The sequence below is a fragment of the Poecilia mexicana genome, unplaced genomic scaffold, assembly GCF_051168715.1.
Source record: "Poecilia mexicana isolate PSO_F unplaced genomic scaffold, ASM5116871v1 scaffold_13, whole genome shotgun sequence".
NCBI classification, from domain to species: Eukaryota; Metazoa; Chordata; class Actinopteri; order Cyprinodontiformes; family Poeciliidae; genus Poecilia; species Poecilia mexicana.
In genome coordinates this window covers 5,371,645-5,395,874 of record NW_028263382.1, presented here as the reverse complement: position 1 = coordinate 5,395,874, position 24,230 = coordinate 5,371,645, and the positions used below count along the sequence as shown (strand labels likewise).

General features: G+C 42.2%; 3 protein-coding genes across 3 annotated transcripts; 2 read left to right on the top strand and 1 right to left on the bottom strand.

Annotated features, from left to right (window-relative positions):
- Positions 1–1,572: 1,572 nt before the first annotated feature.
- ostn (osteocrin) lies at positions 1,573–4,411 on the top strand. Its single transcript, XM_015013103.2, has 3 exons — positions 1,573–1,893; positions 4,000–4,226; positions 4,324–4,411. The coding sequence occupies exons 1-3, from the start codon at positions 1,804–1,806 to the stop codon at positions 4,409–4,411; spliced, it is 405 nt and encodes a 134-aa protein (XP_014868589.1). The 5' UTR covers positions 1,573–1,803.
- A 2,057-nt stretch (positions 4,412–6,468) lies between these two features.
- iws1 (interacts with SUPT6H, CTD assembly factor 1) lies at positions 6,469–16,501 on the bottom strand. Its single transcript, XM_015013117.2, has 15 exons — positions 16,330–16,501; positions 15,334–15,416; positions 14,111–14,825; positions 13,435–13,500; positions 13,122–13,338; positions 12,993–13,050; positions 12,815–12,921; positions 12,514–12,664; positions 12,298–12,380; positions 12,086–12,215; positions 10,980–11,097; positions 10,790–10,901; positions 9,447–9,503; positions 8,723–8,834; positions 6,469–6,788 (listed from the first exon to the last, which is right to left on the bottom strand). Exons 1-15 carry the CDS (start codon positions 16,358–16,360, stop codon positions 6,663–6,665), a joined length of 2,166 nt encoding a protein of 721 aa, XP_014868603.2. The 5' UTR covers positions 16,361–16,501; the 3' UTR covers positions 6,469–6,662.
- Positions 16,502–16,593: 92 nt separating this feature from the next.
- On the top strand, positions 16,594–21,002 carry wdr74 (WD repeat domain 74). Its single transcript, XM_015013120.2, has 2 exons — positions 16,594–18,036; positions 20,316–21,002. Exons 1-2 carry the CDS (start codon positions 17,428–17,430, stop codon positions 20,835–20,837), a joined length of 1,131 nt encoding a protein of 376 aa, XP_014868606.2. The 5' UTR covers positions 16,594–17,427; the 3' UTR covers positions 20,838–21,002.
- Positions 21,003–24,230: the final 3,228 nt, after the last annotated feature.

Sequence of the window (24,230 nt, the reverse complement as noted above, 5' to 3'; positions counted from 1 at the left end):
AAAACAGAAACCTTCCAAAACAGTTTAGTTACCTATAAACACAGATGACTGAATCCCGGTGGTGGGCACATTGCCGCTAATACGGTGAGAGCACAGCTCATTTTTTTGTTTAGTACTTTAGCGTGTGTATCAACATGGTTGTGCTTAGCGCTTTAGTATTAGCTTCCACATGTTGGTATAGCACTTTAGCGTTAGCGGAGCTGAAGCATAACCCTTACAGGTAGGTGTGTAATGACATATTAAACCCTTTGGAGTGCGTCATACTATGTTGTGCTGTTGGCACATGGTCGTATCAACAAGGTTAAAATTTGCGCATTAGCTTCTGCTAAATACCTGTTTTATTTTTTATGCCTTTGGAAACAGTTTCTTTCTCATAAGTTAAATTTGAGCAAAAGAAGATTAAACTAAAAGTTTCTGGAGGTTCATGTCTCAATGTTTTCCCTCATTTCTAAAAATCCTGATGCAGTGACTGATGAAATGTAGTGTGTGAACTGATGGTGGAAGGTTTGAGTGCAGGTCTTCCTGCGGGGATATCTGATGCCTCCACATCCAGGCGCTGAGGGAACGGCTGTGCTGTTGGGAAGCAGATGAGAGTCCGACTGTGTTTATTTTAAAAGCGATCTTCCAGGAGGAGGTGAGGTGTGACCAATCCCAGGAGAGCTCTTTAACAGGTAATGGACCTGGTGATCAAACATCTCACACAGAGTGGAAAAGAAGCAAGGGAAGTCATTATGTCACAGGAGGGAAGGGTCTGGATTGGACAGGAGGCTCCGGAGCAGCTGCTATAAAACCTGAAGCTGCAGGAAGACACGGAAACTCAAAGAAGACGACGGACAGCAGAGTTTTATCTCCAGAATCAAGGTACAAGCAGCATGAAACTGGATGAACCTGCAAAAAAAATCACTTTCTTCAATCCAAAAGTTTTTACTCTAAATGCCTAAACTTAAATTTAGCAAATGTTGAATTTCTTGATGCTTCTGTAGATTGTCAGTAAGAAACTTTCTAACTATTGCAGTGCTCCTACCTTGTGACACTTTTCTTGTGTAAAGTTGCTGTTTTTTGTATAAGAATACTTTGAAGACATGTTTATTTCTGCATAAAAATCCAAGCTGAAGCCGCTAAATGCGACAGAAATAAAACTGAGATCTTGAGAGGGCAGGTTCTGGTTCTGGAGAAGGTGCACCTCCTGCGCTAGGCTGCAGGGAGGAAACTCTGAGTCCAGCAGAACAAAGAGTGTGTGTATCACGAGGCGTGTGTGTGTGTGTGTGTGTTTTATCTGGATGTGTAATGGAGGGAATGCAGCAGCGCGCGCATCAGCGAGTGTATAAGTGACGCTCAAAAGGCGTTTATTTGCAGGAATGGAAAGTGCTCAAATTAGAAGATGTTGCTGGACAATAAGTTTGAGCTAAAAGTGTCCCGCTGTCTGTGGGAGCCAGCTGTGTTTGAAACCATGAAGGGAAGGTTAGCTCAGGTTTTAATCAGAGGATGTTTTAAAGCAGAGATTTGTTCTCTCTCCTGCGTTTAGGCTCTGAATAATAATATAATTATTCAGAATGCTGTGAGGCTGAAATATTTTTACTTCATCTGCAGAGAAGATAAATTTTAACGTTTGTTTGGGTTAATTAAGTCTTTGGTCTGTTGTTCTTTTGGGTAAAATGTTATTTTTTCTTAAGTTTTTATTTTATTTAGTTTTATTGCCATGACCATGTTCAGCTGTGCAGCTTCTATTTTTTAAAATCAGTTTCTTAACTGAGCTCAGAGTTTAGTTGTCAGCTTTCTGCTGTGATTCGTTGCTGTGTTCAGATGCGGCTCCGCAGCCATCGTCTGATCTTCTGCCTGCTGCCCATCATCCTGCAATGCAACGTCCTTGGAGTCCAACAGCAGCCGGCTCAGGTCAAGACACAGAAACACACATTTCTAAAAGAGGAACCAGAACTAAACCAAACTAACCTCAAGTTAGTGTCTGAAGCATTAGAATCAGGGCGTTAGTACAGGGTTCATCCTCCAACCGGGGGGTTGGCAGTTCCATTAGCAGGTCAGCAGAATTGCACCGAGGAATCTCACCTTCCCAAGGTTAATTTTACGACTAAAATTTTAGATATCCTCTAAAAAAAATCCACAAACAGGCTAAAATTAAAATAATAATTTGGTGTGTCACGTTTCACAGAATAATCTGTTAATAGGTGATCCATGAAAAGGCAGTGGTGCGCTGAACTTATCAGACATTTCTAGGCAGCTAAACCAATGCTGTTGTACACACTGAGAGGTCTGTAAGGTATCCTTCAAAAAAGACCTGTAATGTTACAATTAAGACATAAGATTTCACTTGTCATTATGTTGGTAGAACGTTTAAAAGAAACCAGTGATGCCCTTGATTAAAAAATATAAAGCAGACAGATGGGGAAATAGATGGATACATAGAGCTGGGACGTTGACATCCATAAATCTGATGTACAGGCAACATCTTGTGCATCCACAACTAAAAATAATTAAAATACCTGTTTAAATTTACTGATATACAGATCTTTTTAATCTGTATTTTATGTTTATGTCTTCAAATTATAGAGATTTTTAAAATGATGTAGAAATGCCATGGAAAGGTTCAAATAAGTACAAAAAGCATAACACAGGTTTGTCAAGCAAAAACATTTCTTGACATGTGAAAATCCCTCCACAATGCATAATATCTGTTATTAAGTGCCATAAAAATATAATCAAATCCTGAAAATATAAATGTCCTCACAAACCAGCTGGTCCCCATAAGGAAGGTATATTTTCATGAATCAGAAAAGTCTTCAAAAAGTGAAATAAATTCAAACAGATTCTCAAATAGGACTGTAAAAATTGTCTCAGTATCTCTTAGTGTGGCTCATACTCACTTTAGTATTTGGAAAGCCACATTTTCCATAAAGTGCGTTTAATTGGCCGATAAGACAGAAGATCGGCAGGTCGGCTCCTCCTGGGGGCCAAAGCAAGCAGCTCCTCCTGGGTGCTGATATCAGATGGTGTGAAGCAGCAGGAAGAAAAGCAGAAATCTGTTTTCTCGTCAGTCTATTTTATACCAGGCCTGCTGGAGTCTGTAAAGATGAACAGGCAGAGAGGAAGTCAGAAGCTAACTCACACTACCACAAAACCAAAGCCTTTCAGGAGGAGCTGGAGGCTTTTTCCATCTTATTCCCCCCCAACCCTCCAATATAAAATTTAGGTTATTAACTAACTATTCAATTTGCAAGCTAAATAAGTAGTTTGCTAATTAAATATTTAGCTTCAAAATAAAGTTAGCTTGTACGTACCTACATATTTAATTTGAAGTTAAATATTTAGCGTCTACATTCAACATTTATCTTCCCAGCCAAATATTTAGATGGAAACTAAAATTTAAACTTATAACTACATACTTAGTTTAACTACATATCCAGCTTTAATCTAAAGATCAATATTTATTTTGCTAACTAAATCCATCCATCCATTTTCTGTACATCCTTTAGCCCTGCTAACTAAATATATCTTGATAATTAAATGTTTATTTTGTAACTGTGACATTTATAAATGAATTAATTACATGGTGTATTACTAACTTAATAACCAGTTTTTTTGCTGTTAATTTCTGTCTTTGCAAACAGCAGCCGGGGATTTTCTGATGTTCTCTGCCTCTTGCTGTCCCTCAATCCACATTAATCAGGAACTTTTCAGAGGGAAGATTATTTAGTTGCAACCTATTAGTTAGACTTTGCAGGAAAATATTGAACCTCAGAAACTCAAAGCAGATTATTTATATTCAGACCGTAAACTACGTTCACATTTTATTTTTTAGGACATACTCTATTCCATTTGGTCCTCTGGAAATTTAAATTGTTATTCAACCCGAATTAATTCAGTAGAAAATAAACTTTTTCTGTCATGTCGGTTTTATTTCTTCTTTGCTAGTTCAAAAGAAAGGTTTCAAGTTAAACAGGAGGATTGTTGTTGTTCCTTTTAATTTAATCAACCTTTTTCCAGCACATAGACCGGCCCAGGCTGAGGACGCTGGCCGTCCTGTGGCGCCATCCAGGAAGGATGAAGCCCAGACTGGAGCTCAGCGCCAAACTCCGAACAGACGACCTGATGATGATGGAGAATGACGTGACCGAGCCCCAGAGGAAGAGGAGTTTCCCTGGGAACAACGCCCCGCTGGACCGGCTGTCCGTGGGCTCCATGGAAACCAGACAGGGCAAGAAGAAGCAGAGGTAGGACTCACCTTTCCCAGGTGAATTCAACAGAACCACCGGCAGGTGAAGGAAGTTTCTCCTTCCACTTGTCTTGATGCCCGTCTTTTCTTCCCAGCAAGGTGGCGGAGTCGCCACGGCGAAGAAGCAATCCGCCTCCCATCGACAGAGTCGGATTGAGCCGTCTACCGACAACTCGAGGATAGCGAGGACACCCTCATCTGGACAGGTGAGGAACTGCACATGACTGTGTCTATTCAGTAATAAATGTCAACAAAACTAATTTTAAACAGGAATCCATTGTCATCTCTCTTCAGTCGAGTCTCTGCATAAATATCAGCCAACCACCTGCTGAGCCACGACGACAGGTCACCTCACCTGGACACGCTTTAAATGATGGTGCATTCAGGTGCAGCTCAATAAATTCAGGACTAACAGCTTAAGTCTTAAGGAGAGACAAACTTCTTCACAAAAACACAAAATTCATGAGGATATTACATAATTTCATGCATTTTAATGAAACTTTAATGAAATGAAAGTATTGAATTGTATCAAATTCTTTTTGGCAAAAATTATGAGAAACACACAAAATATTCAAATAAATTCGACAACAAAGTCAATTATGATCAAATATAAATGTTTAATACCAGAACTGATTACGTTGACTTGAACACCTTAAGTTATTAATCTATTAATGGTGTTAGAAAAATACCTTTGGTCAATAATGTGATTTATTTAGAAAAGCTCATTTTGGTGCATCTTTGGGGCAACAACATTTTATTTATGCAACAGTTCAAAATAACAAACCAAAGAATAAATAAATCTTTCACAAAATGTTAATTAGCTACAGATTTGTAAGATTTATTTTACTCTGAATCATCAGGTCTACATTTATTATTGCTGTTAATTATTACTGTTAGGGCTGATCTTGGATCAGACTTTTTAGCTCCACCTGAACGCACCATCTCGGCTCTTCCTGCTGTCACCTGACTGGAAGCGAAACGTCCGACAGACTGGAGCTTTCTGCTCAAGTCTCTTTTTTATGCTGCAGCCACGCAGCAGGACACATTTCTGCTGCAACACAGAAACACACCGACGGGAGGCTGGAGCCGGTTTACACTACAACGACGAAGCTCGTTTGTTCACCAGGCGATGTTAAATCTGCCAAACAATTCTTGACAGATTTTTTTTTAATTTTCTCTTATCAAATAAAGTAAAAATGTATGTAAATTCAGAAGTGTCATCTGAAAAAGTAGAAAACCACATTAATCGATGTTTAACTTTTATTTGACAGTTTTCACATAGTCTTCTATTCTCTGAGAAACAATAATTTTTACTCCATTTATTTTAAAATATACGATGAAAAGATGATTTTCTGTATCTTGTCACCACCATGTGAAATTCAGAAATGTAAACTGTATGAACTGAAAGTCATACTGCATAGCATTTTAAACTTTATCACGTCTTTAAAGAGTAACTAAACCAAAAATCAACTTGTTTTGCATTTAAACTGTCTAAATTCTTTGTGTTTTAGTTCAAATGTTTGAATTTTTATGTAGATTTGCTTAATTCTGCAATAGTTTCCTAAATCTGTCTCAGTTCTGCCCTCCTTGGGTTGAACAGTGGTACTGCACTTGAGTTTTCCTATTGGTTACATCAGTTCGGTTGATGCTTGGCTGGAGCTGTAATCCAGTTTTCCTCATTTTAAAAAGCTTCCTGTTAAAATTGAAAAGGATTTTCAAATGTTTTTCTCTGCCTGTGTTTAAATGTACATAATAAAGACAAAACAAAGCAAAGAGTCATCCGTTTGGGTTATTTGTCGACCAAACATTGAAAAGGATTTTGCACATCCAGTTTTTAAATCATCACCTTCTTAAAAATAATGACCCATTTCATCTTTTTCCAAAAGTGATTTTTGTGCAAAAAAAAAAAAAAAAAAAAATCACGTGGCAAAAATGGACAAAATTCACTTAGGCTTGGTTGGACAAATGTTCTCTCAGTTTCAGAAACAAGATTTGAGTCACGCTATTTCAAAACGCTTGCTTTATTATGTTTAATATATTAAATAAAAGCACAAAGCCTGTAAAAGTTTCAGTTACTCTAAATGAAGGCTAAAAGACTGAATCAGGCGTTGCTAATGGCTAACAACCCAAACTAGTTAAACTTTGGCTGATATTGAAACAGTTTCAGGTTTAAAAGGTGTTACAGTTCCTGACGGTTTGCCAGCTACTAACAGCTAACAGATGAAAAACGGACAGCTGGAGACGTCATGATGGAGAGTTTATTGAATTTGTTCAGAGAGCAGAAAAGTTTACAGCAGATAATCACATTCGTTAAGAAGCCCTTAGAGAGGCAGAGCTGGACCTGAGGAGGAAGGGCTGAGATGGTTCAGGAGAACCACCTTAAAACAAAACCACAAAGAAGAAATCCTAAAAAAAACTAAAGACGGAGACTGGATCAGAGTGGCATCCGGTTTCCTTCCACGCTGATCTTCACAGCGTGACCAGTCTTTGTCAGCCTCCGGATGTCCGCAAACCTACGCATCTGTTTATCGACCCGGGACAAACCCTTCTTCACCGGCCCCTGCAAGAGAAAGACAGGAAGCAACAAGCTTAGCTTTCAAAATAAGAGCATCACCATAGCTCTGAACAGGGTTCCTACACAGTTTTCCGGGAAAAGTTCCAGATTTTCCCAAATTTACAGTTATCCATCTGTAAATTCACCATAAACTCGACTTGGCCTAAAATTTGGATGCAAACATCGAGACCGAAAGAAAAAGAAAATAGAAAGAAAGAACAAACAAAACAAAGAAGGAAAAAAGAGAGAGAGAGAAAGACAGAAAGGCAGGAAGATAGATAAAAAGACAGGTAGAAAGACCAGAAGACAGAAACATGGTAAGAATAAAGACAGTGAATAAAAAGAAAGAGGAAAAAAAGAGAATGACAGAAAGACAACTGCCCCGTTTATGCGCTCTTCAGTAAAACCGTAACATTTAGTTGCGATCCAACCGCTCATATTCACGTCTCCAGTGATTGGACTCTCTGACTCTGGTGATCTATGAAACCTGGTTTCAGAGTGGATCGTTTTGGGCGCGTCACCCCAGGAGGTGTGAAAGCACACACGTACAGAACGGACAGCTACTGGGTTTGGTTTGTTCATGCATGAGCAAAAAAACAAAACCAACAGCGGCTAGCATCGCACTGCGAGCTGCTTAATGTGTTCAGTTTAACACAACTTGTTATATTAACATTGGTTCATTAGAGACAGGTTGCTGGTTTCTCAGGGAGATGGAAGTTAAGGGTCAAAAGCACATGAGGGTTTCAATGACATGCTAAAATCACAGCTCCATCTAGTGGCCTGGCATGGCAGCTACAGCAGATTCAAGGTTTCTAAATGTGGAACTTTTCCCCAATCAGCATCTGAACATACCAGCAGCTTCCAGACAGCGGCCTCCTTGAAACAAAGACTGATTGTGTGTAGGAACCATGTGTCTGGAGCTCTGATCGGATCAGAACCAGCAGCTTCTGATCAGAACCAGCAGCTTCTGTTAGTGGAATCAGCTCAGCTCTAATTGCAGCACAACCAGCAGTCAGACCAACCAGCCCTGAAGTGGTTGAAACTTCACTCATTGACCCGATTAGTTCTACGTAGCCGCTGCGCTCCACACCATGCAGATGGACTTACTGCCCCCTGCAGGCGAGCAGCTGCAGCTACAGCGGCATCCTGTTCCCCTCTATGCTGATCTTCACGGCTCCCTGCGGCCGCCGCAGCTTCCTCTGCTCGGCAAAGCGCCGCTTGTGCTTCTCCAGCAGGCTGATGGCTTTCTTATAGCCGCTCTACAGAGGACCAATCAGAGCTCAGCAGCACACCTCACCTGAGTCACATCGTAACAACCTGTAGGTGAGGTGTCGTCTCTGCTCCACGAGGTTCTGTCCTTCAGTGATGGGTTTTATTTTGATTTTAATGGTATAATCTACTTTATGTAAATTTCTACAAACTACATAAGCAAACAGTTTAAACAATTAAAGAGAAGTTCCAGATCTAATTTTTACCCCCAACTGTTTGTATCCTTTAGAGATGAAGTGATTGTTTTATTCAAACTAAAATTATATTCCTCAACCAGATGAATGATTTTGAATTAAAGTAAAGACAAAAAATAAAAATAATCTTAACCCAAAATGCAAAAAATATAAAAAAAAGAAAAAAAATTTGAATTTTGTCTAACATAGAAGTTTAATGCCAGAATCAATCTGGTGTCTGCAGCAACAGAAACTGTAATAACTTACAATTAAAATGTATTTTCCAACTTTAATATGAAGTGTTCATATTTTAATTTTTTTCTTTTCAAAAACAGTATTTGAATAAAACATGAAGTTTTTGGTAATGACCATTAAATATCAGCCACTGAGAGAAAGGTTATACTTTTACTCAAATTTACCTTTTAATTTCTAAAACTTTTAGTGAACATTGTTTTTTCAAAATGATCCAGAATAAATCCTTTTTAAACGGAAACTCACCCTGCTGGAATCCCCCTCCACGTTCCATTTGGGTCGGACTACGTAGTCCTTGTTGGAGGGCATCGGCACCCGAGCCCGGGCGCAGAACCCGGGATCACCGGGTCGCAGAGCTCTGCAGGTCAGAAACATCGATAAGGTTCACGTCAACTTAAAAAAAAATCTGACTGATTGGTCACAATCTGTTTGAGATGAGTAAATTCAATTATATTCAAATTAAATACATCTAAATGAGAAGATTTATAAATTATAAAAAGTGAAAAATATTAAAACAAAAACCTCATAGTAAATTTAATAAAATGAAAAATGTATAAAATACATTTCAAAATAGAATAGAATTTTATAACAAAATCAAAAAGACTTATTAAATGAATTTAAATATAAAACAAAATTCCTTAAAAATTACATGAATAAAAACACTATAAAATAATTAAAAATAATAAAATTAATTACAATAAAAAACAAAATAAAAAATGTATATGTATAAATAAATGTATTATAGTTAACATCAATATTAAAAGATTTTAAAATAAAAGTCTTAAAAATATATAACCCCCTACCTTGCCCCTAAAATTTCACAAATAAAAATTTTAATAAAAATTTTAAAAACAATTTGTAACAAAACAAAATATTAAACAATTTAGATAACATATAATTCCTAAAAAATATTTCCTAATTATATTTATGGTAAAAATTGCATGATAAAAGTAAATAATGATGAACTGACTTTTCCTCCCCGGTGAGCTGCTTCTCCAGGTCTCTGCGGGGCGTCTGACCTCCAGAGCTGCAGACCAACACAAACACAAGCTCTGCTGTAATATTCAGATTCAAGCTGCCACACCAGGGCTTCCTCCTGAAGCTCCATGCTGTTATCAGCAGGCTTCACCTCACTGCAGGTTAGTGAAGCCATCAGAACCTGGAGCCGGTTCCGATCCGATCGGCCTGCAGCAGAAACTCTGCATCACGTTTTAGTGTCACTGAGCTTCACACTCTGAGGTTTCTAACTGCTGAGCATGTTCCTGCCAGAAGGCCAGAAGGTTAAGATCAGATTGAGTCAGCCCCTCTGTGCAGCAGCGCCCCCTGCTGTCTACAGCTACAGACTGTTCATCTTAATTACAGGCTGTAAATCCAGAGTGCCGCCTGATCGTCCATCTCTCTCAACACAAACATTCCTTATTTTATGGCTTCTGGATCTCCTCAAGTTCCGCGGCATCACTAACATTCATCTTCAGGCTGCAGCTGCACAGAAGAGCTGCAGCAGAAACACGCGCAGCGCAAACATGCAGCATCTCTGGGACTGGACCTGGTTGGTGGAGAGAAGACGTCGGGTTCCTGCGCCCTCTCCACCTTCTGAGGCTCACTGAGGGAGGAAGGAGGACGAGGACGAGGAGGAGAGATGGATGAGAGGAAGAAACACACACACACACACACACACACACACACACACACACACACACACGCACACACACACACGTTCCTGTTTCCCTATGCTTTTATGTATTATTTTATACATAAAATAATTACAAAGAATATCAAATAGCTAAAACCTTTTGGATGGAAAGTGCAACATCTGGAGAAAGATGTGGTACTCTCTGTGACCGTTTCGTAAAAACAAATTGAGTGAGACTTCATAATTCAATTTATTTGTTGTTTCTGTTATGTTTATTTATTTTGGGATATCTAAAACTCAAACTTTAAATTAATCAAACTCCTAACCCAAAAATTATGTTTTTACATTGTGTGAAAATGGCAAAATGTCCTCACAAATACACATGTCCTCACAGTTTTGGTTATTTAAGTAGGTCCTCATACGATAGCTAAACAAGTACAAGTACACACTCAAACATACAAGAAGGACAGATTTACCTCGCTGGGTTTCCCATTAAAAACATCTGACCAGCTGAAACCAGAACCTCCTGTCGCATCATGTGACTACCTGTCAGAGTCGACTACCTGCTACTGCCAGTCAGAGATGTGTGTGTGTGTGTGTGTGTGTGAGTGATGGAGACCTTGAAAAAGCCTCAAAGCGATCTGGTTTAGTCAAAGTTTGAATCGTATTTCTGTTGCTACCTGAGCCGGCGTCTCTGAGGCGTCTGCTGGTCCAAATCCCTCTGCTGCCGCTCTTCCCTCGTCATTCCCTTGTAATTGGACGTCAGACCGAAGATTGGCCGCGACCATTCGTCTGGAAGGAAACGGATCAGAAACATGTCAGGAACGTCTGGACTTCCTGCAGCTGGACCAGAACCGGGTCAGGTCTTACTGATGAGCTTCAGCGCCAGGTCTTTGTTGGCCCGGGATTCTTTGGGATGCTTGTAGAGGAACATGACGGCCCGTCCGATCCCGCTGTGCTTCAGCGTCTCCTGGCTGACGTTGGGGAGCTGCAGGAGGACAACGGGACGTTACTGGGGTCCAGAAGACGTCCAGTCTGTCCCCAGTCCGTCCCCACTTCCAGTGCTAAGTGGTCTTTAGAAATTATTTTAGTGGTCTTTGAGGGTGTATTTGCATTGTTATTTTCATGAAATTAGGGCTGCACGGTGGCGCAGTTGGTAGAGCTGTCGCCTTGCAGCAAGAAGGTTCTGGGTTCGATTCCCGGCCCCGGTCTTTCTGCATGGAGTTTGCATGTTCTCCCTGTGCATGCGTGGGTTTTCTCCGGGTTCTCCGGTTTCCTCCCACAGTCCAAAAACATGACTGTCAGGTTAATTGGCCTTTCCAAATTGCCCCTAGGTGTGAGTGTGTGTGTGCATGGTTGTTTGTCCTGTGTGTCTCTGTGTTGCCCTGCGACAGACTGGCGACCTGTCCAGGGTGACCCCGCCTCTCGCCCGGAACGTGAGCTGGAGATAGGCACCAGCAACCCTCCCGACCCCACTGAGGGACAAGGGTGACGGAAAATGGATGGATGGATGGATTTTCATGAAATTAGTCAACAAGGGGTCTCAAGCAACAATATTACCATTTATCGCAATAATTTCTGGTACAATTAATTGTCGTGACAAGCCTGGTAATGAATACTCAGAAGACAGCTTCTAAAAAATTTATTCAATTATTGTTGAACAACCACTGACGGGAGTTTTCTCCCAACTGTTGCCGTCGCCATTTTGCCGACATTTTACATAAGGATGACCATGGAGCGCCGTAATATGCAGACAGAAACTGCTGAATTCACATCAGTTTGAAAGGCTAATAAACAGAATCATAAAATGAAAAACTGATGGATATATCTAAAATTTCAGTATGTTTTAGTTTTATAAATGAATGATATAGATCCAGTTAGTTTTCCCATTTTTATTTATTTCAGTTAACAAAAATATTTTCTCAGTTTTTGTTATTTTTAATTATAATAAAATATAATATCCCAGCCCCTCCTACCTCTTGCAGGATCCGCAGCAGCTCCTCTCTGATCCGCAGCGCTGGCAGCGATTTGTCGGGCAGAGGGCTGATCCACTCCTTGATGGCCGACATCACGCCGCTGTCAATGAACGTCTCCTTCAGATCCTGCCTGAGGGACAGAGAGGACGGTCGTCAGACTGGACCGGGTCGGTTCTGGTTCTGAGGTCCAAACGGAGCGGACAGAAACTCACTTCTTGAGGTGCATGACGACCTGCGGCAGCAGCGTGAGCTTCTTCAGCGCCGGCTTCTTCTGGCTGTTCAGAGTCCGGTCCTCCTGGTCAACAAAGAGGAGTCAGCAGCTCGGCTTTTATTGTGAAAGGATGGCAGACGAGACTAAACCTGCCAGACTTTTATTGTGAAAGACAGTTGGGACTAAACATTCTAGGCTTTTATTGTGAAAGGCTGACCTCTGCGGCCTCGTTCATCTTAGTGATCATGGCGCTCACGACATCATCGGCATCGCTGATGAACGTTCCTCCGTCTCGGTGCCTCCTCTTCCGGCTGTTCATGGCTTTCCTTTTGGCTAGCATGATGTCAAAGTCGGACATGAAGCTGGTGCTGAACACACACACACACACACACACACACACACACACACACACACACACACACACACACACACACACACACACACACACACACACACACACAGAGGTTTAGCACCCTGCTGGGTCCACGCAGCACCGGCCACCTTATGGGGACACCTACTCCTGGCCACTGCGGTCCACTCCTTCGTCGGAGTCGGACTCATCGGCCGCCTGCTGCTGCTGCTTCGGCTGCTTGCTGGCAGCCTCCAGCTCCTCCTGGTTGAAGCCCTGCAGGAGGAAGAGGAAGATGAAGAGGAGCCGATTCCCGATTGGTTCCAGCTCCAACAGCGGTAACTTACCGTGAACTCCTCCTCTTCCTCATCTCCAGACTCTCCGAAAATGTCTGCGATCATTTTCCTGCAACACATTTAACTCTGGGTCAGCTGCAGTTCCGTTTCCTGCCAGCAGGAGTCAGTGGTCAAACTCACTCCTCTTCGTCGTCCTCGCCGGAGTCGCTGTCGCTGCCGAATAGCGCCTTCTCGTCCTTCTTCACCGCCGTGGGTTTGGACCGGTCCTCTTCGTCGCTGCCGCTGTCTGACCCAAGCTCCCTCAGCTTGGCCGCCAGGCTTCGATCCGGGCCGACTGAGCCGTCGCCGCTGCCCGAGTTCTCGTCGTCGTCGGAAACCGCCCGGCTCCTCTTTGCCGCTGAGACACAAGGAAGTGGACAGATGAAATGACTGGATCGGTTCTAGAGCTCTGGGATAATGAACCGGGTCAGAACAGAACATCAGGCTGACTCACCTGGTTTGTCTTCCTTCTCTTCATCCTCGTCTTCACTGTCAGACAAGATGGCCTTCTTCCTCTTCACTGCAGAAACGCATAAAGAGAACCTCAGAACCACCACAGAAACCCGATTCAGATGGTCCAGAACCAGTAATTATATACACACACGCAGACACACATATATGTATGTATATAAATAAACACACTGGAAGACTACTGTTGGGTTCAAGTTGTGCTAAAAGGAGTTAGCCTAATAGTGAAGCTATGCTATCCTATGTAGCATTTGAATGCTAAACATGCTAATGTTAGCGTCCATATTTCTAAAGAAGCCCAGAATGATCCAGGCTTCCTGAAACACTTCGCTCCAATCTGATGGCTGAAGAACCTGAAGAGTAAAATCTGTAAATAAATCTGGTTTTGAGCTCATGTGGAATGTATTCAATAATTTAGCAGGAAAAAGGTTTGGGAATTAAAATGTTGCTGATTTTGTCAATATATTTTTGACGGACAGCAGTTATTAAACTGTTCGGTCTGTCCGACTCAGAAGGACAGAGACGGAGCTGATTGGACCAAAGGACAGGAAGTCTTGTTGGTTTACAAACCAGAGACGTCTGTATGCAGCATAGTGGTGGCAGCATGATGATGTGGGATGTGATAAACCCCTTTAGATCAGTTCTGGCTCTGATGTCTCTACCTGGTTTGTCGTCCTCTTCTTCGCTGTCATCTCTCTGTTGCTTCTTCTCTTCCTCGCGCTGCTCTTCATCACTTCCTGTTGCAGCCTTCTTCCTCTGCCCCTCGTCTTCCTCATCCTCACTGTCGGATTGCATCACACCCTTCCACTTCCCTCCCCCGGCCCCCTCCTCTTCCTCCTGTTTACCCTCATCTTCCTCGTCAGAGTCCATCGGCGCCGCCTGGCGTCTGGCGGGCGGCTCTGCGTCAGAGTCACTGTCTGAGTGTTGCCGTGGAGACGACGCTGGCGCCGGTTTGTCCTCTTCGTTGTCGGAGTCGCTGCGGGCGCCATCTCCTCCGGGGGCGTCCTCCAGCTCAGAGCTGCTTCCTCGGCGCTTGGCAGGGGACGACACGTCCTCCTCCTCTTCCTCGTTGTCGGACGCTCCCCGTTTGACCGGAGACGACGCCTCGTCCTCTGAGCCGCTTGGCCGTCTCTTCGTCGGCGATTCCTCCTCTTCCTCATCTGATGCGCTTGCCCTGTGTTTTGCCGGAGAGTCGTCATCTTCGCTGTCGCCAGGCCGATGAGGCTCCGCCTCCGAGTCGCTCTTGTCTCGGCGGCCCCCGGGAGCCTCGTCCTCCGAGTCGCTGTCAGCCCGGCGCCGGTCCTCTGCGTCCGAGCTGTTGGCTGCCCCGCCCGTTTCCATGGCTATGGCAGCGTCTTCGTCGTTGCTGCCGTCGTCCTGCAGAGAGCAGAACGTCAACGCACCAACCGACATTAAACAGCAGAAGAAGAATCATTCAGCAGGTCAAGCTCAGACTGCACTACTTTCTCCAACTACTCTCCACTTACGTTTTATCATTACTGCATTTTCTGCACTTTGTCGTCATCAGATGTTGACGTTACGCATGGCTGGAATAAACAGGAAGTAGAGATGGAGGTTCTGGTCTGACAGACCCACCAGTGTCTGGGACCGTTCGCTTCGTCAGAACTTATTCAGCAGATGTGTTTCTATTTCCATTTTAGCACATTAACTCTTTCTCAGAAAAGCCAAAAACTGCCTCATGTGAGGTTTAAAAAAAACAACAACTTTGTTTTGCAAAATGGCTGAAGTTATTTTGAATTACCATCAACTTATTCTAATGTAATATTTCAAAATGTACATTAAAAAACGCACTGCAAACGCATCTGGTTCCCTGGTTGGAATCAACCAGGACATTAATAATTCATAACTAATCACCGGTTCTGACCTCCGACTGCTGGCCGTCGCTCCTCATCTCCTCGCCGTCGGATTGAGGATGCTCATCCTGAACCGGAGTCCCACCCCCATCGTCTGGAGACAAACGGAAGAAAAAATCTTCAGCATCAAACAAACTCAGAGATTAAAACGTCACATGTTCCAGAAACAGCAGCTCCACTCAGAGAGAGCCGAGGATGATGCTCCTTCATCACAACAATAATGAGACGTTCTGAAAGAATCTGGTCTGATTAGATGTTCAACTCTCTGAAGACCTGAAGTTTACCGACTGAAGGTTTTCTGTAGCGCTGATTAAATCTGCAGCACAAACCAACATTTCAAGAGTTCAGGAGATTTTCCTGTCCAAATGATTCATGGATCAAAGATTAAAACACTTCAGTAAACAACAAAGTATCTTCAGTTAGAAACTTCCTCAAATTAGCTGTAACACAGACTGCTACAGGAGATCCTTCCTCCCAACAGCAATCAGCATCAACAATAACATTTTGAAGAACCTTGAATTAAATGAGTTACAGAAGCTTTTAATTTTCCTTTGGAATCAATAAAGCATTTCTGAATTTGAATCAAACTCAGCAGTTTGCCTAGATATGTTGACAACAGAAGAAGAGAAACGAAACAGAAGAAGATCAGCTAGAACCAGCAGCTGAACAGATCTAAACACGATCTTAGTGGCCTGAGGAGAAACAATCATGGCTGGACCCTCACAGGCAGTGATGCTGTGGGCTAGAGGTCAGAGGTCAGCCAGGATGTGAACGGATCTCCTTCCAGAATGACCCAGGCTCTGCTGGGGAGCAGATTTCAGGCATGAACCGCTGATTTAGTGAAACCAAGCTCCATCAGAACCGGAGCAGGTAACTGAACGTAGAACCGGGTCCAAACTTCAGGACCGATACTGAGGAACCGGGATGAACCCCGGAAAACACCGAAAACGAAAAGCGTTTTATGGGCGAGCTCTTAGTTTGTCAGCCGGGAAACAAAGCGCATTTACCGGACATAAATTCCTCCTCTCCTCCGTCCATCTCTCAGACGAAGACAGACTTCGGTTCCGACCTTATTGGACGGACTGGTACCGCTTTACTGGTGTTTAGTACCGCAGCTGGAGGGAAACCGAAAACCCAACAGAGAAGAGTAAACAAAACGCACATACACCAGAAGCTAGCTGCCGTTAGCACACCGAGAACCAAAATGGCGGAACCACCACCATCTGCGCATGTGTGATGGATTACGTAATTTAGTTCTGTTCTTTTGGTGCTTCATGGTGAACCGCAAACAAGCATTAATGTGTCGTTCCGCCACCTATAGACCTGGAGGAGAGGCAGTGAAAAAAAAACAAACCCTTTTTCACATTTTTTAAATTCGTGTTGATGTTTTCCCAATTATTAATAATTATTAATCAGTTCCAAAAATTTTTTTAAATAAATGTTACATTTACAATTGATAAGATTTAAAGTGAAGGTCAGATTAAGTTATTTTTGAAAAATACAAACTTAAAAGAGATAAGTTTATGATTGTCTCTAAAGGTCATTGTAGACATAAAAAATTAGCAAATTTCCACCAAGAAACTCAGAAATTTTGAGATGAATACCAGAATATTTCTGGAAAGGTTTCAAGTTTTCAAAGTCGACTTTTGAAACTCAGAAAATGTAATGTTTTTTTCAAGGAAATTTTAGGAATTAATCTCAAAATTTCTGAATTTTTTATAGCAAGTTTTAGACTCTTCAAGCTCAGAAATATCTCTGTTTTTTTTCTAGAACATTTCTGATAATAATCGTATTTTTTTTTTTTTGTGGAAATTTACTCTGTGGTTTCTATCTAAGTTGGCCGTAATTTGCCGTCGTTGAATTTAGTTTATTAATACAAAGTTGAATAATTAATTTGATTTCACATTATGAGGTTTTAAGTGTTTATCTCCAGTCTGGTAGGTGGCGGTAGGGCGCCATCACAGTTGCAATGCACCGCCGTAAAACAAAGCAAGAAGAAGAAGAACACAACATAGTGACGTATTTTCTCGTCGCCTCAGCAGCTCCACGTGCGTTCAGTTAGATTCTGGTTCTGTTCGGGTTCCGGCTGGTGTCAGCCCGCTGTGATGGAGGAGCGCAGCAGACTGTGTTCCGTGTGGCTCGGGTCCGAGACCGGGATCCTGAAGGGGGTCAGTTTGGACCGGAAGCAGGCCTTTAACTTCTCCAACACGCGCACGCTGAGCCGCGACCAGGAGGTGCGCGCGCTGTGCTGGGCCGACCCGGCGGAGAGCGAGCTGCTGCTGGGCTGCGCGGACGGAACCGTGCGGACCTTCAGCACCGAGAAGGGCATCTTCACCGAGGCCCGGAGCTGCGGAGACCCGCAGGAAGGCTGCTTCAGCGGACTGGCCTCACTGCGGGGTTCCGCCATCATCACCTGCGCGGAGTGCGGTAAACTGCGGGTGTGGCGGGAGGACGGCAGCGGGCCGGTGGCCGAGCTGGACGCGGGCAGCAGCGTGTGCCGGATGCGGCAGAGCCCGGTGGACCCGAACCGGGTGGCGACGGGCGGGAAGGAGAACGGGCTGAAGATCTGGGACCTGGAGCGGCCTGAGAAGCCGCTGTTCACCGCGAAGAACCTGCGGGACGACTGGCTGGATCTACGAAGGCCGCACTGGGTCAGAGACATCGGCTTCATCCCGGACTCCGAAAAGGTGGTCACCTGCACGGGCTACCATCAGGTAATTGCTTCCGGTTGTCTCACCTGTCTTAGGTTACATCAGTTTTTACACCTGTAAAGCAGACTGCTCAGTCTGCTGGTGACGTCCGCACGACGTCACTTGTTAATATAAACAAAGTGGAGACGTGGAGCAGCTGCACAGGTGAACCAGCTGGAGGCAGAAAAGATCAAATCTGCTTTGAATCTTTCATTTTTTACTCATTAAACTGTTAGAACAACAAGTGATTATAACTGCTGACATTAAAATAATAAATATCTACAAAAATCAGAGATTAAACCGATTATAACACCAGTTACACCAGTTTAAGGTCCAGCTGAGTTCTGGATGTTCTGATCCACACTTTGGACAGGTCCAGAGCCTTCTACAGTGATTGTTTAATGATTAAGATGTAATATTGGAACCAGGTTAAGAATACAAAAAAATCTGAATTATAAGATTAAAGTTGTAATAATTAAGTTTTAAAATGAGCAGAATAAAGATTGTCTTCGTAATTCAGGAATAAGGCCGTAATAGCACAAGAGAGTCGTAAAATTAAAAATAACTTGGTAGCAATGTGAGAAAAAAATGTGATGGTACATAAATAAACTTGATAATAACACAAGTTTTGTATTTGTATTGTTTTGTAAGTCAAAACAATACAAATAAAATATGAAAGTAAAGTTGTAATTTTCCAAGAAGAGGAATAATTAAAATGAGGATTATTGAGGACAAAGTGAAGTTCTACTTTAGTACGAGTGGAATAACATTAAATGTTTTGTCCTCAGGTTGGTCAGCAGCAGGACTGATCTGCTCAGATCCTGAAACCATCAAACAAAAAACAACCAAAGTCTTTAATTTAGTTTCTCTACATTTTCCTGTTTTCTTTTGTGGCTCCATTTCAGTATCAAAGGTTAAAATGAGCCAGTTGGTGAACTGGGCTGAACTGGGTCAAAGGTGATGGAGGCAGCTGCAGTTACCGCGGGTTTCCACGCGAGGGCGCCAGAGCAGCTGGATTAATATCAGGTTTCGCTCTAAATGCATAAATATTAACATCTTCTCTTCCTCTGATATAAAACTTGAGATAAAATAAACACATTGGACTCAAAGTTAATTAAATACAGTTAATAATAATCTTGTTACAAATTTTGCAAACTTCCCCCATTTGGATTGCATTTAAACAAAATATGTTTATTCTCTTTATTGCTAAAACATTTATCTTCTAATGCCAGAAAACTTTTTATTTTCCTTTCAGAGTGAATCTTAAACTCTTACATTATTTACATTCATCACTGTTCTTCCCTCGTCTTTTATTTTCTCAATTAGCTCATTTTCTCTTCAGATGTTAAAATAGATTTGCATGTAAAATATCAAGATATCTTTACTACCACTTTTGTATACATTTCCCATTCCTTTATTCAAAATGTATTATCTAAATTGAATACATTTGGAGGTATAAGCTGTCTTAGTTTGAATTTTTGATATTTTGTCATTATGTGTTGGAGCTGGATGATAAATTAATAACAGTGTGTATTGTGATAGGGTGATAGACGCGCATCAATAGATAACATGTCTGATGGAATATTCAATCATTTTTATAAACTCCGGAACAGCACAGCATTCTGGGAGATGAAGGCCGTGAAGCCCGCCTGAAGGCGGAGAGACGGGTTCCTGCTGGGAGCTGAATATCGTCTGCACTGAGTTTTCTGTTCATCATAAGACACAATTCATCAGACATCGTCCAACTGCTGGAGAAATATTCAACAACGTCATCGACTAGGAGAAAAAAGATCGAATGTTTAGAAAAATCAGTAAGAAAGGCAAGATTGTGCCCTGAGTGCAGCGGTGGACGTTCATACAGGAAGTGTTGCTACAATTCCAGAAAGAACCAACCGGTAAAGTTTGTGTCAAAGTCAGGACGCTTGAGGACGGTGACCCAGAAACAAAAGAAACCAAGTAATTCATCACAGGAGATGCAGCCGGGCGAGGCGGAGAAAAGTAAAAAAAACAATAGTTGAGATGGAAAAGAGAGAAAAACAGGCGAAACAAACTAAAAACGAATCAATAATTATTGATATTGACTTTAGTCCAGCAAAATGCCTGACAGTAAAGGCCAAACACCTTTTAAATAGGGTTCATTCATTCTCCTCAATTTCCCCCACATGTGGTTTGGGTTTATCGTTCATGATGTTCTAAATGTTATTAAAATAAAAACAAACCTCCATAAGTGTGAGGGTTCCAGCAGCGGCGCTGTTGGGTCGGAACAGGAAGTGATGTCAGCTGACGCATCCTGTCGTTCTCAGGTTCACGTGTTTGACCCGGCGACCCCCCAGCGGCGGCCCGTCCTGGAGGCGGAGTTCGGCGAGTATCCGCTGACGGCGCTGGCGCTGACAGCCGGTGGCGGCGCCGTGGTGGTGGGCAACACGCAGGGCGACGTGGCGGTGCTGGACCTCAGGAAGGGGCTGGTCCGCGGGCGCCTGAAGGGCGCGGCGGGCGGCGTGCGCGCCCTGCAGTGCCACGCCTCCCAGCCGCTGGTGGCGTCCTGCGGCCTGGACCGCTTCCTGCGGGTCCACAGCCTGGAGGATCGGCGGCCGCTGCATCGTGTGTACCTCAAGTCGCGGCTCACCTGCCTCCTGCTGGCCAGCCGGGAACTGCAGGCCGGGCCGGGGGGCGGGGCCACGGAGGGGGCGGAGCCTCAGGTGAAGGAGGAGGAGGACGAGGTGTGGGACAGGATGGAGAGGGTGGAGGAGGAGGAAGAGGCGACCAAGAGGAAACCAGCAGCAGGAGAGGAGGGGGTGAAGAAGAAGAAGAAAGGAGGAAACTGAGAGGCGTTCAGGGTGTGGGGAGAGCGTGGGAAATCTCAGACTGAATGTAGACATTTCACCATCTGAACGCCTCGTCGGTTCTGTTCTGCCTGGGTTCTTCCTCTGCTGTCGGGTCAGATTCTGTAACTAATTTAATAAATTTACCTTTTTATAAAAGAAACTAAATTTGTGTTTCTCTTTAATCTGCTGAATAAAAAAGATCAGAGTCGGGAGAAAAGTTCTGGTTTCGGATCAGCTGCGAAGTTTTCTGTTGCTTTGTCAACACATAAAAACCCGACCGTACAGCAGACGCTGATTAAGTTACACAAAGATTAATAATTTGGTTCTTTTAGCCTGTCACAAGAGGAAAACACGGATCAGTCATTCTTTCACCTTATCGTCCTTTGATGAATATCAGTTTCAATCTAGATATTTTGTTGGCAAGCTAAATATTTAACTAGCTAAATATGAGTTAAATGTTTAGCTTTCAAGCAAAAAAACAACAAATTAGCTTCAAATTAAATATTTAGCCAGCTCAAATAAAATATTTGGCTTGCTAGCTAAGTATTTAGCTTGTTAGCAAAAATATTTTGCTACAAGTTAAATATTTAGCTTCCTGGCCTAATGTACTTTGGAGCTAAATATCTGGCTTAAAACTAAATATTTCGGTTGCGAACTAAAATGTTTGAAACCGACATAAATGGTGAAAACATGAGTTTGAAAAACGAGCCCGTCTTTAGCTGTTGGTGGGTTAGCCGGATCGCGGTTCCACCGGAAATGAGGGAAGGGAAAGTTCTGGTTGACCCGCTGCGATGTTCTGGTTCTGTTCAGGTCAGAAACTGGACCTGAAATGTTCTGCGGGCTGACCCAGAAGAACAGCGTCTTCTGCTTTTTATCAATACAGATTTGTCTGTCAGGTTATTAAGCCTCCTGCTCCTGGACCCGGCCCGGCGGTTCCGAGCCGGTCTCGCATGACTTCAGTGGGTCAGATGGAGGTTCTGCTGAGCTCATTTGTTTTCCCGGTCCCAGAGGCTTTCAAACATGCAGAACGGGTCCAGAGAAAATGAAACTCTGGCTTCACTGCGACGTTACCAGTTTAGTTTTAAACACATTTATGACCCAGAAAACCTGTGATGGTTTTTTAATGAACTGTTTTCAGATCCTTGATTTAAAACCATTTTATTTATCCAATCTAAATGTTCCCCTTTGGGAAAATATTCCTTTCAGGATCCTTACTTCTATGGGCAAATTTACTTAGCAAGCAAAACAACTAGCTTGAAATGATAACGGTTACAAATGAATGAATAATACGGTGAAAATATTTGTAAAATGAATCTGCATGTTTTGCTCTGACGGGCCAAACAAGCCAAACTATTGGTGTTCATTTCCCCCATAATGCACTTCTGCTTCTCCAGCCTTCCTTATGGCGTCAGCATCGTCTGAAACAGGATCGAAACCGAAGGCAGTGGGTCAGTTGGTCAGGATTTCTCTTCTGCTGCTTTAAGCCACTAAAAATGAAACCACAAAGCAGAAGTGATGAAACCTGTGATGCTTCACCAGGAAGGAAGAACCAAGCTGCCAGATTCTTCCTGCTCTGGCAGTTCACACAGTGACCGCTGCTGCCCATCAAGGGTTAAAGGTCATCTCCCATCCACCTGAAGTCCATCGTTCTGCAGAGACTCCACAGCCAATTCATCCCTGCTTCTGGTTTCCATTTCTTCATCTGGTTTCTTTTTCCTCTGGTAACAAAACCATAATCTGGATTATTCTGGGTCATGTGGCTGCAGGAAGCTGCAGCTGTGGCGAAATGCGCCTGAACTTTGATCGCAGAGGGGAAGCGAAAAGAGGAACTGATGAAGACACCATGTGACGAGCTTCAGAAAGTTGCAGCAGTAAAACCTGCAGAAGGCCGTAAAGCTGGCAGATATGACAGGCCAGCTACGGAGCTACATTAGGGCCACAAAGTTTGTTGAAAAATTAGTTTTGAAACTGAAAAAAATAAATAAATTGAGAGATAATTTCAAATCTCATAAAAGTTTTTTTTTTAATTACTTTGAAACGTTTTTTAGAAAACTGAAAAAAATTACTTTTAATCTCACGTTTTTGTTTTTAGATCATTTTTAAACTTTTAAAAAACTGAAACTGGAAAATTAAAAATACAAAAAAGTTGTTTTGTCTTTTTTTTTACTTATTTTTAAACTTAAAAATAATGAAAACAATTTAAACTAAAAAATAATTTTGAATTGAATAAGATTCTTTTTCTTATTGTTTTTTAAATAGTTACAGTGAAGATGGGCCAACATGTTTACATACTTACATAATTGTTAATTTTGTCAACAAAAATAAAGTCAAAATATTGTTCAAATATGACTTTATTCTATTATTTTTACTTTGATCTCGTTCAACATTTTTTGTAATATGAATATTCTCATCCAATATAAAAGACTGCGTGCTAGCTTGCGCTAATTCCGGATGTCTCGTCAATTGAATCTTCCTCGGTCAGAAGGAATAGGCATGCAGCTCAGAATTTTTCTATTGATGGATTTTAATGCCACCGAACCACAGAAGCACAGGAAAAAAGCGATGACTTACTGGTATAGATGAAAGTCGAACTACAAGAAAAAACGAACAGATGCACTATGGGTATTGTAGTGCTAAAACGAACAGGTGGACTTTTAACATCCAAGTTTACTCTCCTAAATGTTTTTATTCTTTCTTGTAGCCTTGTTTTAATACTCCACAAAACTACAAAAATATTTTTCAAATTAAAGCATTTTTTACAGTTTCAGAAAATTTATTTTAAAAACATTAAACTTTAAGGCCCCAATTTAGTTCCTTATATCTTGGTAAACAGTAGCCAGATGGTTCTAAAGGTTTCTGAGTTACAACATAATAAAGACATTATGGTTTTATTGACAGCTGTGGAAACCCGGTGCTGGTACCAGGTCCGTTTACCTGCTGGTTCTGTGAATAATGAGAAGTTTAGGAAATATTCTGCTCAAGTGAAAAATACATAAAAAACTTAAATAATTTGGTTTCACATCCCGAAACGTTGCAGCAGCTTCAGGTACAGACTAATCTGTGGCCTTCCTCTGTCAGATCCAGAACTTTTATTTTCCCACCCAGACATGAATCTGGACCTGGACTCCTGGGAACTAAAATCCTTCTTCATCTGCAGTTTTCTGTCAGAAAACTAAGTAAGGAAGTGACTGCAGTTTCATACGTTCTGCTTTATTTCAGTCATTTTATGGAAAGTTGATTTATTCTGATCAGATAATCATTTCATCAGATCCTCTTATGAGACAAACTTACAAAAATCTGTTATCTGCAGAACAGGAAACATCAGAGAATTAAAAAACACTATTTCCTTTCAAAATGCCTGAAATGTTACTTTTATTTTTTAAATCTAGATTC